Raw genomic sequence first — 17,536 nt, 5'->3', positions numbered from 1 at the left:
TGCTCGCTGTTCTTGAATTCAGTCAAGGATAAGTGATTTATTTACCACTGGTTTTGCAAATAAAACATCAGTGACAAGATAAACAAGAGGTAAAGGGAAAAGTAGGGAAGGACACTTCCATTTCTAAACGGTCGCTTCTTCCCAGTCCCATGCAGTGATTATTTGTTCCTTAATACCAGAAATTCTGCATATGTATGGGAATCTAGAGAGCTTATGAGCACACCTTTGCTTGTCTGACCTGTATTGCATATAGTGCCAACTGTGATAAATGGACCAGAAATATAAACACTTGAACAGAAGTTGAAAGCTGCAGAGAGAAACATAAAAGGATGAATTCTGTATCACAGAAGGAGAGCAAAACAAATGGGTCTTGGAGCAAACAAACTAGAATAACATCTTGAAAACTGTGAAGTATTGAGACCGTGGTAGCAATGAGCCAGCAAGAAGAACAGATGGAAGATGTTCATAACCAAACACTGAAAAACATGGTACATCACACAGATCTAAAGATGACGCATTCAACTAGTCATCTTAACAAGTGGTATTTGCATATTGCACCTTCCTTGTTACCTTACACGTTTTGTTTTATTTAGTTCCACTTTTTCCAAAGGGGAGATCCAGGTTCTGTCTTCCACGAGAGAAAGGACCTTTAATGACAGGACGGGCTCTGCTCTTGAAAAGTCTTGCCACATTATTTGGGGGTATACCCACTCTCCCTGCACCATAGTTCAGCCCCATTCAACAGGGTCACCTGACTGTGTAGCATTTTCAGGGGCCTGGAGGATCTGTCATGGGAAGGAGGGGTGGGGAAGTCCACTTCTATCAGTACAGTTGATCCGGCTTAAATCTGGATTCAAGATGAGATATAAAAAGGGTCAGGGAGTTTAATTCAATGTTTTGAATCTGTAAGCTCTATCCTTGGCAACTACAGATATGGAATTTCAGATACCATGGCTGAAAATTATCTTGGTCGAGGAATTTCAGATACCATGGATGAAAATTATCTTGGTCAAGTGAAGCCTCTCAAAATGTGACAAAGAGCTCTGTTTGCTATCTTCACTCTTGTTCTCAAATTATGGGCAAAGGGATTAGTAGAGAAGAAAGGAAGTAGGGTTGTATGGGCCCTTGAGATGTTCAAAGTGTGGTTTTCCAAACTTTTTCTTTTCAAGGAACCTGTTCCATATCAGTTTGTCTCCCAGGGAGCCCTTATGCTGTGCACTGGATTCATGGGGATGTTCTAGAATATATGCTCAGTTCAAATGTGGCACTCACTAGGTCTCCTGGGCATTATCACTGTCCCATGAAAACAGAATGCAGCCTAGAGTACACTCAGCACTGCCCTGCAGCAGTTTCACGTGGTTGCATATTGCTGGATCAGTAAAAGCAAACAAGCTGTCATTCAGGGAAACACATGCACATTTATGGATTTTATTGAGGAGCCTTTAATCAGTTTCTGAGGAACTCCAGGATCCCCAGAATGCAAGATACCAGAGGAAAAAGCTTTTAAAACATAGGGGACCCTACAGATTCCACTGCCAGTCTAAATATGATAAAACCTTTGTCCTATAGAAATCATCCTCCATGGTTTCATCTAGAACAATGGAGGGGGACCATCTATTATTTGGAGTGCTTATTCAAGTTCAGCTGAACATGCATAGGCACCCCTTTGCAGACATCTGCATTCAACATGTGATGTTAGGGGCATGACCAGTGGGTGGAGAGGACCAGGTTGGAGAGGGACCAGGATCTGCATTCCTACTCGCCCTCCAAATTTGTAGTTCTGTTTGTGAATGATTTCTGAACAGGGTACTGGTGTCTTCTGAAAGGATGTCAGGAAAGAACCTATGCTTCCCTTTGGGAGACCTTTGGACTTCCCTAATCTCTAATGTCTTGATCACCAGTGATGTTTCATTACCAGGGTCCCATGGGTACTACCCCTAACAGCATAACTGGCTATAATGTTACTATACTACCATGAGACCTAGCCATGGGAAAACGGAAACCATGTTGTTATGGTAATACTCTTTGAAAGAGACTACTATCACACTTAGATCCCATTTGCCAGATTTCCCTATGGTTACAGTCCTCCCCATAGACATTCTTTGAAGCCCATAGAATCCAGAATACCCATTCTGTTGCAGACATGTCAGAGAACCAACTTAAGATATCATATATAAAGCTAGCACAAGGCTCAAACATTTGTACATCAGCCTGATTAGAACTTTTCTTGCCTTTGTAAGCCCTAGTCTGTGTTATAGCTAGTGTAAGTCTCATAACATAAAAGTTGAGCTGGAGATTTCAGCTAGTGCCTGGCTGATATCACTTTTAACTTATCAGCAGGAAGATGTTAATTTTAAAGGAATTAGTTCAAAATTTTCTCACACAGGAATGAAATGACACAAGTCATGAGGACTGACTTCTAAGTGTTATTTGATTTTTAAAAACTATAGCAAATTGGTAGGTTTAACTATTTTTTGTATGTGGATTCCATCTGATGGAGCCCTACTCTGATGGGGCCAATTGAATGGATGGATGGGTATTATTATTATTATTATTATTATTATTATTATTATTATTATTATTTATTTATTTATTTATATAGCACCATCAATGTACATGGTGCTGTAGGGGTGGAAATCAATTTACTAGGAACTGCATTGAGATTTTCATGTTCCTATTTGGGGTTAAAACTTCAAAACCTTAATACTGGAGTCTTAGTATTTTTGTTTTCTTGTTAATTTTTCCTTGAGGTTGGCTTCCCTTCAGCAAAACCATGCTGGGTCTTTTGTTTTTAAATTATCCTCCCCCCATGACATGTTACAATTTAAGGGTTGTAGACTTATTTTTTTGCAGGGAGGGGAGAGACAGGTGTTTGTGTGACAACATTCCCCACAGGATCTTGGGGGGCTTCTGTGGAAAGTATTGAACCGGCTGAATAGTAAGCCTGTTCTTTTGTATGGCTTAGGAATCTCTGTTGTCCAGAATTGTACAGATAAGGCAAACCCATTTGCTTCATTGTCAGGCAGTTCAGCTGAATAGAAATGCAAATGTGACATAAGGGGGCTATGGAGGGGGGGAAAGACTTGTGCTGCTACTTTCACTAACAGGCATCCTGTTAGTAAGAAAATTCCCATAGATGCCAGGATTTTAAAAATTAGCTACAGGTTAAAGAAAAGGCTCTTCGAAAGAAAACCTCTCTCATGCAAAATGCCTTGATTTTTATGTAGTACCAATTTTAACTCCCTTATCAATTGCCAAATTGGAAACATCAGTTCTCCTGGCTTTTTTGACAATATTTTTTGGGTAAAACTGATTTGGCCCTTTCATTGTTTGCCTTTCGTTATATAGCAGACCTCGTGTACAAAACTGCTACGCATTCAAAACTAGAGATAGGACGCTAGCCAGTTTCTTCTAACAATATATATATATTGCCCAGGTCAGATCTATTAACCACAGAATAATAGCAAGTCAGTGATCTAAGGAGGAGTTCTTCAGCAGGGACAGACTAACCTAACTGAGGTCAGAAGCCAGACCTCTGCACTTCCAAGATTTGCAAGTGTGTCTACAGGGAAAATAAAGGAACCGAGCTGTGTAAGTTAGGAGAAAGGCAAGGCAGCCTTTTCATCTTGATTCTCAACCTTTTCCGTAGCTGAAGGAAGAAAAAAAAAATCTTAATTTGCTTTAAGTACTTGACTCAGTCCAGAAACTCTTAATTCAGGTACTTGTTTTGAAGCACAATATACAAGGAACTAGCTCATTCAGGCTGTGAGAATCTATTTAGAAATTATATAAAAAAATCATTCTTGTTTTAGCACCAGATTTATTATTGTGTAAAGACTTCAGCATTTCTATATAAATGGCTCAAAAGAAGATTGTCAACAAAGATTTTAAAAAAGAATGGGTTGTCTCTTTGTTAATTCCTCATCCATTGGCAAAACTAAAGGGGGTAAAGGACAAGGAATTAAGTGGAAAGTTTCTTCACAAGTGGTTGAATACTGTCTGCACAGCTGCTACATCTATATTATTATCTGCACATTTGTCAAGTAGACTGATCCTAAAGTTTGAACTGGAATATAATTGTTCAGGACAAAGAAGTTCATGGCGTGGCACAATATTTCAAAGCATACATGCATGGATCTGGCTCATCAGTCATATATTTATGTAAATATATTTATTGTGAATATTGACTATTTATCCTACCCTTCAACAGTCCCCAGAGAAGCTTACAAAGTTTAAATTTGTATTTTTATTTTATTTTGAAATTTTAACACCACCGTTTTGAAGAGCAGTATAAAAGCTATCAAATATCAAGCCGCATAAATGCAATGTACAGAGGAATGAAAATTTTGGAAGACAAAACGGCCTTTGTCTGGCTCGAGAATGATACCAAGTGAGGCTCCCCACAATCAGGCTGCCACCACTGAGATGGGGACCTGTCAGCTGTCTCTCATCCTGATTCAGCAGGCACAGCTGGGACTTCCCCTCCTCCTGAGTAGACCCTGAGTGAAAGCATCTTGTGGTGGCCAGGCCTGTGCTCCAGTGTCAACTCTTGAGTCTTCTACATGGACTGCTACCACCAGTGCTTTGGAAAACTGCAGGATGAGAGAAGAGAGTCAGTAACTAAAAGCAAGGCTTGGGTGGGGTTGAAGGAGTTCTTTGGGACCTCAGGTGAGATATCCTTGAAATGGCATTCTCAGGTCTTCTATGAAACTTGGGTTTGCTGTGGAATTCCAGTCCTCCAGAAAGGTCTTTTCTAGTCTGAAGCCTGACAACCATTGGACCTCCAGGTGTTGAAGTCTAACTCAATAGCCCTAGCCAACAAAGCCAATGGTCATGGATAATGGAAGTTGGTAGTCCAACATCTGGAGGGCCAGATTCCACACCCCTGAAGTAGCGCATTTCCCCTGAGACCACCTGCTTTACCTTAGATGGTAGATCTCAGCTGAAGAAAGGGAATGGGCAGGCCTTTAGGTATCCGAGTCTCACATAGTAAAAGGCTTTAAATGGTGAAAAGTAACACTTTGAATAAAGCCTGGAAATAAACTGGGACCCAGTGCATTTGGGTGAAGCACTAATGTAATTTGAGCATAGTGCTTATGTTGAGGATTTGAGCATAGTGCTTATGTTGAGGACTTTTGTTATGTCAACTGCTTGATATTTTGTTAATTGTTGTGAACCAGCCAGAAAGCTTCAGCTATTGTGTGGCATAGAAATGTAATAAATGAATTTGAGTGGGATGGGATGTTGAGCTCCCAGAATGGTTTTCAGGGTCCAATCTCAGCCCAGAAATATATGCCAAGTAATAATGTAGGAAATGCTTTCAAAAACAGTTATCTTGTGTCTTCTCTTTCCCAGTGAATAGCTAAAACTTAACTGTTTGCATTTCCTAGATTAAGGGTAAAGACTTTTAGGGCAGGCAGAACAAGTTCAAGGCAGACATTGCCTTTAATTTTAGAAATTATGCACTGAGTAAGCCTGTGTTCACCAGTTGCTGGGGAACATGGGTGGGAGGGTGCTGTTGCACCATGTCCTGCTTTTTCATCCCTGGCCAATGGCTGGTTGGCCACTGTGTGAACAGAGTGCTGGACTAGATGGCCCCTTGACACTTCTTATGTTCTTATGAGTATGGTGGTGCAGACTATTCGGGATCAAGATGTAAAATGCACTCTGTGGGTGACTATTGTTTTCTTTTATAGCTCTTCTGTCTTTGACAGAGATGAAAACTGATTTTCTAAATGAAAAACTACTTTGGACTTTTCTATCAATGCATCTTCTTCCTTTCGCTGCCAGTGAACCAGTTCTTTTGAGGTTCCAAGTCACTCCCTGGTGTCAATGTGAAGTGAGCAGATTCCAGCATTTCACTAAAAAGTATTATTTGAAGTTGCAGAAAATGCAGTGCTTCTGCTTTTGACGGACATGTCTGGAAAATTGAAGAATGTCACAACGGTTTTCTTTATTCCTTGCCTTCCGTCTTAGGACACACACTCTCAAAAAACTTTCTCTTACTGTGCCATCTAAAAACAACCCTCCCATTTTTTAATCTTTTCTCTCAAAAACCATACTTCAAGCCAATGAGTGTTTTCGATGGAAGACCTGAGCAATAATATTCTAAGGCAGCAATCCTTTGCACAATCACTTGAAAAATCAGGGGGCTTCCATTCTGGTAAAGATGGAGAACATGGTTATGTAAGTTATTTGTATGTCAAATATGGGCTATTTCAACTGCATAGAATTGCTGCACAGGTGTTTTAAATCTATCTCAAGTGAAAGATTCTTTGTTTTTTCTACCTATGGATAAACACTTACTGTTTATTCAATCTTGAGTTTTGTACGTATATTAAAAGGGCAGCACAGTGTCTGTAGGCACCATGCCAAACAACTAAGGGCTTCCATTTAACAGCCATCCTTCAGTTCTGAAGGGTATTGTGGTGGGAATTCAGGCCTAACTTGAAAAGTGGATAGTGACAAAGATTAAGAAGAACTAGTTTTGAATATAAAGTCAAAGGAGTACCACAGTTGAGTAAAGACTGAAACAAAGAGGAAAGATGTTAAGACAGTCGTTACTCTGACATGGTGCTACATCAGGACTGAGGCAGACATTTTGACTGTCAATAAAGGAAAGAAAATGGGTCAGTTCTGTAATATTATTTACCATGTGACTCAGGTGCCAAAGTGTCTTGGGCTGACCTGATCTACATCCAAAAGAGCAGAGCTTCTTTTGTTTACATAAGAAAAGTTTATATAGTTGGTTGAGAGGGGAGGTCAGCTATGTAACATGGGGTTGATATTTCAGTATAAGCTGTTGCCCAAAAATGCCTACTCATTGGGCTGGATCAAGAGTGTTATTCTGTATGCTCAGATGGTGGGGAGGTGGTATATGCTAATTTCCCCCTCCCCCTGCAGCCTTAGTAGCCCTTCCCTCTGTGTCCCAGGAGGTCCATCTAACGCCCCCAGAGCAGATTTTCCAGGGACAAAGGGAGCTGCAGGGCATCTAAGAAAATTGCCTTATCCCCATTCTGCAAAGAGGTTTCCTTCACTGGATCAGAAGGCGTCTGTGTGCAGAATGAATCTTTCCGTCCACTGGAGGCAAATTCTGGATCCAACCCATGGTTTTTGTGCTCATGATACGTTTTCCAAGGGCAGTGTGGGTCTATAGTTTTGCTTTTGGCTGTTCACTGGGTATATTTTTAAGTCATCCAACAAAGAAATCTAGTGGATTTAATATATTTTAGACACATAAAGCTATTTCTATTGACAGGAGGGGTGTGTGTATGGGGAGGGGGGAATATCTCCCAGATACCCATTTTTGTGTATTTAAAATGATAGAAACTGGACACTTTATTTCAAATAATTTAGCTTATGAATTAAGCATGGCAAGGAGTTGTATTTATGTATCATAGAGCTAAGTCTATTGATTACCATTGAATAATTGAATAGGGTAACTGGCTGGTCAATAGAGATGAGCAATAATGGAAAGGCCTAGCCACAAAAGGATCACATTAGGATTATACTGTCTCATTTAATCATCTTTACTAGTAACATTTTTGATACTATAAACATATTTATGGCATTAACAACAAATACATTTGGACATTTTGTAGTAATGGTATTGTAAATGCCATTTTACTCAATATATGTGAAAAATCCTGATCTAAAATAAACATGCTGCATTCCTTTAAAAGATCTTCAGTGGTTATAATCAGGTGACAAGGATTGCAAGAATTTAAGGAGATGGAGCTAATTGCCTGCAACATGTCTTCCACCTGAAATCTGTGCAGTCATAACTTTGTTTTAGAGATGAAAATCCGAAAATGACGAAGTTTCTAAGTTCAGCATGTTTTGACAATTAGGAGACCTGATTCAAAATGTCCCTTTCTTCAAACTCATGGCCAGTAGTTCAAGTGGCAGACCAAGGGCTGGCATGATCACTATGGGTAGCCCAATCCAGAACAGTAAATGTAGCACAAACCCCAGTGTTGGTATGACTTTCTTTACATACTTTCCCCTCCATTTTTGCTTTAGTGTTACATCACACTCAATCTGACCCAGTAGAACTTCCCTTATGCTCTCATTAAAAAAGTTAGAGAAATTATATCAATGGACATATTAGCCATGATAGCTAAGTGGAACCTCCAGAGGTAATATACCTCTGCAAATTAGAGACATATAATGAGGAAGGCTTTTGATATCATGCCCTGCTTGCATCTGAGGCATCTGGCTGGCCACAGTTAGAGGCAGGATGCTGGGCTGGATGGATCCTTGGTGTGATCCAGCAGGGATCTTTTTTGTTATTGTTACACTAGTAAGCTATACAGGGAGCTATCTAACTGCAGATTCATCATAAGTAATAAAGCTCAGCTAAAAACTTTTCTTTTTCCTAAAGGTTTTAAAACTTGTTTTGTTCTGACTTTATACTGTTAGTTTTACCCTACCCAGTGCCTGTTTACCCTACCCTGTGCCTGTTTGCATTCTCTTCCTCTCCTTATTGTTTTATTATGATTTTATTAGAATGTAAGCCTATGCGGCAGGGTCTCGCTATTTACTGTTTTACTCTGTACAGCACCATGTACATTGATGGTGCTATATAAATAATAATAATAATAATAATAATAATAATAATAATAATAATAATAATGGGTTTTAAGGTAATCATACCACGAGTTCAAACATTGATGAACATATGTAAGCAGTCTTGAGAACATCATTGAAAGATGGGAGTTCAATTTTTAAAATAAAGTAATCTCAATAATGTTTGGCATATGGCAGGCCTAGGGATTGAGACCACTTATTTCCATATGGGACTGTGATATAACCTGTATAACGTTTATGCAGATCTATTACTCCTGATTTCTATTGTAATTCCTCCTCCTCCACCACCACCTTTGATGGTGAAAATATTATGGAAATTAAATGTTCTTATGATCCTTTCATGCACATAAAACTATATACTGCTAATAGTGGTGAGCACACATGTTCATGAGATTCAGGCCCATTCCCCACCATGTGTAAGACAGTGCAAGAGCCAGTGTCTGAGTCAACCCAACCACAATAGTGGGTCAACTGTATTCTGTGTTATATTATAGCTGGCAGAGTGTCTCACATTGTAAGGCCATCTAAACACTGAAATAATGCTTAGTCTTTCATTATATCTGAATGTGTTAGTTACAAAAAAAAAAAAAACCTGAAATTTAACAGAAAGCAAAATCAAGATCCTCATATTTAACATTTCAAGCTAGGAGAATGAATATATATCAGTAGAAGGTACAGGTGATTTTTCTTTTTGTCAATATTTATTGCAGCTAAACAATTAAAATGTATCATGTCCTTCCCACCTTTAAGAAGTGCTGCCTCGTTAAAGAGTTGTTTTTGAAACATGCCTCTGATGTCAGAACATTTGAAAAGGATACTGAAGTAAGGTTCCTTCTTTTAGTGCATGGAAGATCATGCTACTAAGGCTGCACTATTCAGCAATTCAACACGCTCTGACTGCTTGTTAATCAAGAGACATGAAAAGAACAAAGGATAAATAAGATGTCATGAATATGGTGTTATTAAGAGTTATATTCTTCACTGGGATTTCAACTCATGAAACAGGATGATTAGATGACACAGGGCTTAACATTTGGGACTGGGAACGGAAAGTGGGTGAAATTTGTTCCAGTTTGATTCCAGGGACTGGCTTGTTGGGAAATGGGGATGATGTGTTTGTATGCAGTTAAGAAAACATGTTCTGTAAATCTTTTCAGTTGCCCATTCCCTGGGTGTCGCAATAGATTAAGTCACTATGTGATGATATGACACCGCCATCACTCGTCTTTCTGGGATATTGCTAGAGGCAACAACAAACCTGTGTCTTTGGCACATGTGAAGAAATTTAGTGCTTCAGGGGTTAAATTACACAGGCTCCCCTGTGGATCAGCTTATGCTTGGACAGTAATAATAGCAGTAACATTAATAATAAAAATGCCAAAGAAAACTGAATAGAGAAGGCGAGAAAAGAGAGAAAGATAGGCAAAGGTATTCAGGGGAGGGAAAAAAAACCTGGCAGGCTACAAATGATGGGTTTTGCATGGCAGGTGTATCAGCTAGAAGTCAGATTTCATAGGACTGCTACAAATGTACATATACAAATACACATGACTATGGCTTTGGAGATGGTTAGTGTCTTTGAGTGTGTTTGTTTGTGTGTGTGTGTGTGTGTGTGTGTGTGTGTGTGTACTGTCGCTTCAGGCCATGATATCCTAAGGCAGTGTAACAAGCAATTCGTGTCAGCTCACGGTAAAGATTATTGGTGTTTTCACTGGGGAAATATTTGCACTCCATCTTCTTTTCTATTTTTAGTGCTTTGAGCTTCTAGTTAGGTAGGAAGCTGAGGGGTGTGTGTGTGTAAAATAGCCATCTGATCTTGTCCTACAGTTGGACAGTTACAATCCTAGTATTTCAGGATGTGTATTTCTCAATTTGATGTAATTTTTAAACATTTTAGTTTAGGTGAAGGGGAGAGATTGAACAATTGCTTTCTCTTAGAAAACAATGTGTTTGAAGAATAAAAGTAACTCTAAACCAAAATAATACAAGGACTATTTCTAGAAGCATTATAGCCCCAATAATTCATTGTGAGGGAAATAAAGCAATAAGAATTTGTACCCTTCAGATTTGTTGTTTATCATAATAATCTTTCTAGTTGAAAAGCCTGATTTGCTATTTCTATACGAATATTTTAAGTATGATTATCATAATATCAGAGTGACTGAGATTGTCCAAAATGCAATGCTGACCTTGAGTGTACTTCTCCATTTAGCATGTGGCGCTTTAACATTCAGGAAACAACATACCTTCAACCCACTTATTAATGTATAATCTGAAAATGTTAACTCTTGCTCTGTGGTACATGCCATACTGATTCTTGAAATCTTTCACTATCCCATGGAACAGCATGTGGTATTTTACCAGTGTAAATATGTATAAGATTTTTCAAGATTTCTATTGGGAATACTCCATAACTAAAGTAAGCTTTTCCCTTGGCACTCCACTAGTTTACGATTTAATTTTTACTGACATTCCACTAGTCATATTATTAGCTTCACAAAATGAAAGTGAAATAATCCTGTATTAATTAAACAGTGACTGAATTCCCTCAGTCATCCTCTCCTTGGCTTTCTAAGACAGTAACACCGTGTGGTTCTCTGAGGAAACATGTGCTAAGAAAAGAGTTTGATGTACTAGGGGAGCGCTAAAAAACAACCACTTCCCCCCTCTTCTTTTTACAGAAGGGAAGCCCACCCACCCCTGCTTTAAGAGTTTTTAAGGTAAACAGGAAATTTATAGCAGTGTAAACAGGTTCTGTACTACAGCAAAGTACTAATTTAAATAGCAGTGGTTAGAACTGAAGAATTACTGAACTGGTATAGAACACTTGATATGGGTAATCTATTGTACTGCACTGATATGATAAAATTATTGATATAACTTCTTATTGAACAAACTTTGTGTACTTCCAGCTAGAAGTATAGAGAAGACAAACCCTGCGTGTGCATGCACCATACGTGTGCACAAGCATGCTAATCTGTGGCTTCTACTTGAAAGCGTATTCTAACATTGTGGCTTGTCTAAAATCCAGGCAGGGTGGTCATTACTTCTGCTAAATATAAATGAAAGCGGCAGATGGTTCTAAAGTAGTAATCTACCACCATTTGCTCAAGTGTATATAAGCATGCAAAGAAATTCAGAGTAAGCTTGTCACTAGCTGTCTGTGTATATATCTATATCTTATATTGGACTCAAGAGGAAAAGAAAAGACACATTGAAAAATTCTAAAATAGGTAACACAACAGCCTTAATGAAATCAATGGGAATTGTTTTCAAGTAAGCATATTCAGAATTTGTGTGTGTGGCATAAAAAAACTACTGTGCAAAAGCTTCAAGGTAGGCCTTTTGCAGTCCACACACTTATTACCAAGAAGCATTATTTACAGTGTAGTGTAGTCTGACATTTTTCTATCCAGTTACCATGCAAAAAGCTAAATACAGCAGATGTGTTTCTTTGATCCTTTCATGATTAATTTCAGACAACCAGGATGAATGGCACTATTTAACTGTGTTTAATTCAAACTTAATTGAAAGGATGATAGGATTTGTTGGTGTGGAAGAGATGTATAGGGGGACATATAATGTCCTTTAAACTACTTGGGGTTCAAAGCAGTTATACATAGGTCATAGCAGATTTCTCCACTCTATACATCCCTATACATACATACATACACACACACACACACACACACACACACACACACATACACACACACACACACACACACACACGCACGCACGCACGCACGCACACAGTTTCCTGTGCTTTTAAAAAAGTAAATATGTACTTGGCACAATTAACTGTACTGCTTCTGGAAAGTGCCGCTGAATCTCTACTTCAGTAGCCTTGAGGTAGCTGTGGTTTAGGAGTCTGGCAATTTGGATGCAATGAGATGTCTGTAGCACTTAAGTGTGAAGGCGCTTAAAGATGTACAGTACTCTACATGGGGATAATTATACACACAGAGGGATGTGAAGATGTAGACACCGTTCAACAGTGCTCATTGACTGGTGCAGATACTCATGACAGCTTCTCTCACCCTCCCAGCGCTGATTCCATTACTATTGCTTTGTGTGGACTGCTTGAGGTGAGATTTTACACAGGAGCATTTGATTTAACTAGGGTGTGTGTGTGTATAGAAAAGCAAGCTAGCAAGAGCGCACACCCCGAATCGTATTTTAAATAATGTAGAGATTATGCAATAAGCATTTACCTTGATTGTTTCCAGAAGCCTCTCTTTTTAAAGCATCTTTAATGAAACAGTCCCCCCCACCAGTAAAACAACGCTAATTATATTCCTAACTTGCCTTATTTCCTCTTTTGTTAAAATAACTGAACTGTAACTGCCATTCTCAAGTTCAAGAATGCAGCTGAAATTCCAGGCCCAGGTCTACTGGAGGTGACATTTTGAGTCCCAGGGGAGAAGGCCAACTGCCTTTCATTGATGCATAAATTATAATAGTACGGCTGTGGTCTTCTAAGCAGCAGCACCATCAGCAAAGACAGATGCTTGCAAGGTGTCTGGTGGAAAGATAGCAATAGTTAATTTGGTGAGCGGGCGGGGGAGGTAGCATAAGATGACATGGACAAGCGAAAGGATAGCGGAAACTATGTGGATAAGAAAAGCTTAGCAGATGGGAAGGCAGCACACAAAAGAAGACAGTAGTCCAAAGAACATTCACAGCTAACTATAATGGTCTTAATATGAGGTAAACTTTTCATTTTCTAATAATAATTGATAAGCATTGTGTCACATCCCAATACATAGTCTTTGCATATATACTTAGTTATCCTGACTAGCGAGTATAAAGCTTGAACAAAGGTGTGCTTTCAACAAGACTTTGAAACTCATGTGACAGAATAGCTTTTGAATATATAGCTGAATTCAAAGACCAATATACGTTAAGTATATTACATCTGTATAGGAATGTAGTTCAGTATGTTTACGGAAATAGACTCTGGATATCATTACCTGTAAGTGATATGGAAATAAAGTACATCTGTTATAAACAAGTAATCTCGCTTATTAAAATATTTTAAGGAGGTGTGCTAGGCTCTAAATGATCAAAAATACATACCTATTTTCCCTTGCAAGACAATCTGCAGAATGGTTGGGTAGGATGCATCTCATAGTGCTTTTAATTCCCTGCTCACAACCAAAATTTACATCTTAATTAGAGTCTACATTTAGCAATACAGGCAGCATAATGCTAGTAGTAATTAAGCTTTTACTACCTACTTTTCTATAGTGGTGAGAGCTCTAGTTTTGCGGAGTGAATTCTTGATTCCTAAACATTGCTTCTTACACATGCAGAAAAATGCATGCAGATTCACAACTGAACAAGTGATAAATATATAACACACTGGAAGTTGCTCAGCAAAACAAAGAGATGCAAACATGTCCATTGCACTTACATATATTTGTCTTCACTTCTGTCATCTTACTTTGGTGAAAGCCGTCAAATAGATTTGGAGACAGCTGTTGTATTCCCATTTGTGAATGGCATTAATGCATTCTGAGGGTGAGCACTGATTTGTTTTGATCTAAAAGATTATGCCATTTGCATCCCGGAGTGCTCCACTCAGGAAAGAAATTTTACAAGCAGTAAAGCTGAATTTGTGGTGGTGGTTGGAGTATTTTCTATGATTGTAATAATTATTTCATCACCTTATATAGGAAGTATTTATTTTGAGTACATAGAAAGGAAATAACTCTTCCTTTGAAAACTGATAATTATGACATGTTCTATACCAAGTTAAATTAACAAAGAATGTTTTAGGACAAAAGTTGTGTCCCAGTTTTTGTGTGTGAATCCTTGTAGAACGTTTTGTGTTGGTCTGGAGCCTGGTATCCATTTATTTGCATTAAACAGGTTTGTTTAGGGGGGGAGGTCAGCAGCTTTGACATGCAGTAGCCAGGGGTGGGAAATTAGGGAGCTAGATAATTTTGTGGGCAGGGATGCACATCATGCAAAGCATTTGCATCCATAAGATGCAATTCCTAGAGTTTTTTGTGCATGTTTGTATGTATGTACTCAAAGCACATATAGTTAAACTAAAGCATTAAGAATTAAGTGGACACAGCCTGATCCAGTGAATATTTGTTTGGAGTCATACCTGCGGACCTCAGTGTGACTTATGACCAAGTTATTGTAATTAGCACTGGAGCCTTAGCACTGCTAAAGAACCTATTCTGCTGGGATATCCCACTGGATTACTTGGAAGTAAGTTTCCTTGAAATCAATGTGACTTGAATTCAAGTTAAGACATATCGAACATATTGACCAAGTGTCTCTTTTATTTCTTTGTGGAGATAGCAAGTAAATATATATGTCAACATGGATTATACTTTTATTTATTTATTACATTTCTATTCCTCCAAATAGCCAACGTTCTCTATAAATGCATGCTTCTGTTTCTGCATAAATGCTGTTAAAGTATACTTTTTTTCTCATTAGTTCCCTTTCACACTTTTTCACGGAGTGATGCAAATACAAACACACTGCTAGTCTTCTATGTTTACAAAAGTCAGGAGAGCAAAACGACCCCATATAAACCCCTTACTTAACCCAGTCTTTAGACAAGTAAAAGGGAGTTTACGTGAATTACATGAGGGGCAACAAAAACCATCAACCCAGCCCTATCCATGTGTATAGAGGTAAGTGTGCGGAGGATTTCAGTCGACATGCCAACTCTTCCACACATAAGTAAGCCCCGATGAGTTAAATGAAACATTTCTGAGTAAGGATACATTCAGCCAACCCCACACATGTTTACTCAAAAGTAAGTCCCACTGAGATCAGCGCGGCTCCTCCTTTTCTCCCTCTAGTAAGTGTGCCTTAGGACCCAGGAGTAAGCCCCACTGAACTCGGAGCGACTGTCTGAGTAAGCAGGCACAGGACAGGGCGGGAAGGTTCAGTACTAATCTGTAACCAAATGAGATCGCTACACGAAACGGGGGGAAAAGGAGGAAAACACACGCGCGAGCACACACACACACACACACACACACACACGGGCACCAACGCAACGACAAAAGAGAAGAGCAGCACAAACTTATACCTTATGATGAAATCTTCACAAAAATAACTGAGGTTGCTCTCCTTCCTGCCAAACTGTATGTTTAAGAAGCAGAGAGCCCCGGGTCCCCTAAAGAGTTAACGCCTTCCCCTTCCCACCCCCTGAAGAGTGAAACAAGAGCCGCGCTTGTGAAGCGCCCTTTTACAACGTTGCAGCGTTTAGGTCTGTTGTGTAGCCTCGGTTGTCGCTTTTCCTCCCTCCTCTCTCTTTGCCCCCCCCTCGCCCTCCCCGCGTCCCCTTTCCAGCCGCCTCCGCCCCGTCTCTCTACCTGCCGAGCTCCGCTCAATCTGTGCAGCCTCTGTTCTCGCCGGCGCTGATTGGGCGGCGCTCTACCAATCCAGTCTCCGCCTGGGCCAGTGGGACTGCATATGTAAAGCCCTACTTCATATTTATAAGCTCCAATCGGGGCTTTAAGTCCTTGATTAGGAGAGTGTGAGAGCTTTTGGTCCCAACTGGCTGTGCCTATAGGCTTGTCACCAGGAGAACGTTTGTGTTAATTGCACTGTGCGGTGTCAAGGAAACTTTGATTTATAGCTGGGGTGCACAAATAATGGTTGCCGAGCGCACATGGATTCGGTAGAACTTTGCCTTCCTGAATCTTTTTCCTTGCACTACGAAGAAGAGTAGGTACCTTTCTTCTTATAACCCCCCCTTTCCTTCCCTTTCTTTTCCTCTCCCCCCCCCCCGCCAGCCTTTCAAAATTGCGGAGGTGGGAGGGGGGGGAATAATCCTAGTGATACACCCACTGTTAAATGCTGTTTCAGGTAAAATGCCTTCTGGCTTCTGTGTGCATGAGTGGGGCTGTTTGTGTCTGTCTTGTCTCTTTTGTGCCCGGCTTTATCTGCTAATTCAGTAAGTGGGAGAATTGTTCTCTCCCTACAATGTTACCTTTTGAGTCGCAAGCGGTGTGGCTGTCAGTAAAACAGCTGTGTGAGTGACAGTCACTTCTTATTCAGGTACTAAGAATAGGCACTTGGCACAAATGCCAGAGTGAATTGTTTAAATAGACCTTTCAGAAAGACACATTTTCTTCCCCTCTTCTCCCCCCTCCCTGAAACGAGTTTATGAAGGGATGTATTCTAAAACAGGATATAGACATTTAGGACCTTTTAAGCTAGGTAAATATTTTGATGTTTCTGCAGGGTCTTACCATGCATAGCTAGGATGGGAAAACTAGTCCAACTCTTTAATCCCACTTTAAGGATAGTGCTCTGTAATTAAGTGCTGTAAGGTAAAGTTCCAGTCATTTACTGACAAATCAGTATATTAAGTAGCATGGAAAGGGTGTGCGTTGGGGGGGGGGGACACATTTTCTGAGCCAGTGTGCGTTTTGTTTTGTTTTAGTTGAGAAGATATAGGTTTTTAAAAATAGGCTATTGCTACTATTCTATTTATTCCACAAAGTAAAATACTCTTATGTAAAACAAAAATAATAAACGCTGGCTGCATTCAGCACATTTAACATACCTATCAAAGATATAGAGTTTAGTGCAAGTTCTCTTAGCTCCTAAGTGACTGTAAAATGGGTGTTGTTGTGGTGGGTGGAGATTCCAGACACCAATTTAGCAATCTAGAACTTAGCTTGGAAACTTAATGTTGGCCTAAATAACTACACACTGTGGAAGCTGTCAACTGATTCAGCCCCAGAAGAATGCATAGTGTGGATGTACTGGGAAGTGTCAGTGTATTGTGGGTATATGCCCACTAGCTGTCCTTAGTGTCTGTATGTTACGTTGGTGAATTTCAATTAAGTCAATTTTTTTTAAAAGTGCCTTAGATGGGAAATAATATAGATGGGCAATAAAAGCTTGCCCATAGGAAACTGGCATGGTGTGTGGGAAGACAGGATTCCTTGTTCATCTGCAG

The 17,536-nt window shown here is 39.6% G+C and overlaps 1 protein-coding gene across 14 annotated transcripts in view; it reads left to right on the top strand.

The window, feature by feature from the left end:
* The window catches only part of ESRRG (estrogen related receptor gamma), a 541,458-nt gene that overhangs the window by 296,309 nt on the left and 227,613 nt on the right, over nt 1-17,536 (top strand). For 3 of the 14 annotated variants that reach the window (XM_063124058.1, XM_063124049.1, XM_063124066.1), the window contains exon 1: nt 16,091-16,293. The exons of the other annotated variants lie outside the window; for them this stretch is intronic. In XM_063124058.1, coding sequence (XP_062980128.1) covers nt 16,238-16,293 — 56 coding nt within the window. In that variant the 5' untranslated portion in view covers nt 16,091-16,237. Of the gene's footprint in view, nt 1-16,090; nt 16,294-17,536 lie in introns of those variants that run through there. 14 annotated transcript variants of the gene reach the window in all.

This window comes from Elgaria multicarinata, chromosome 4 (assembly GCF_023053635.1).
Source record: "Elgaria multicarinata webbii isolate HBS135686 ecotype San Diego chromosome 4, rElgMul1.1.pri, whole genome shotgun sequence".
NCBI classification, from domain to species: domain Eukaryota; kingdom Metazoa; phylum Chordata; class Lepidosauria; order Squamata; family Anguidae; genus Elgaria; species Elgaria multicarinata.
This window is presented reverse-complemented; position numbering and strand designations above follow the sequence as displayed.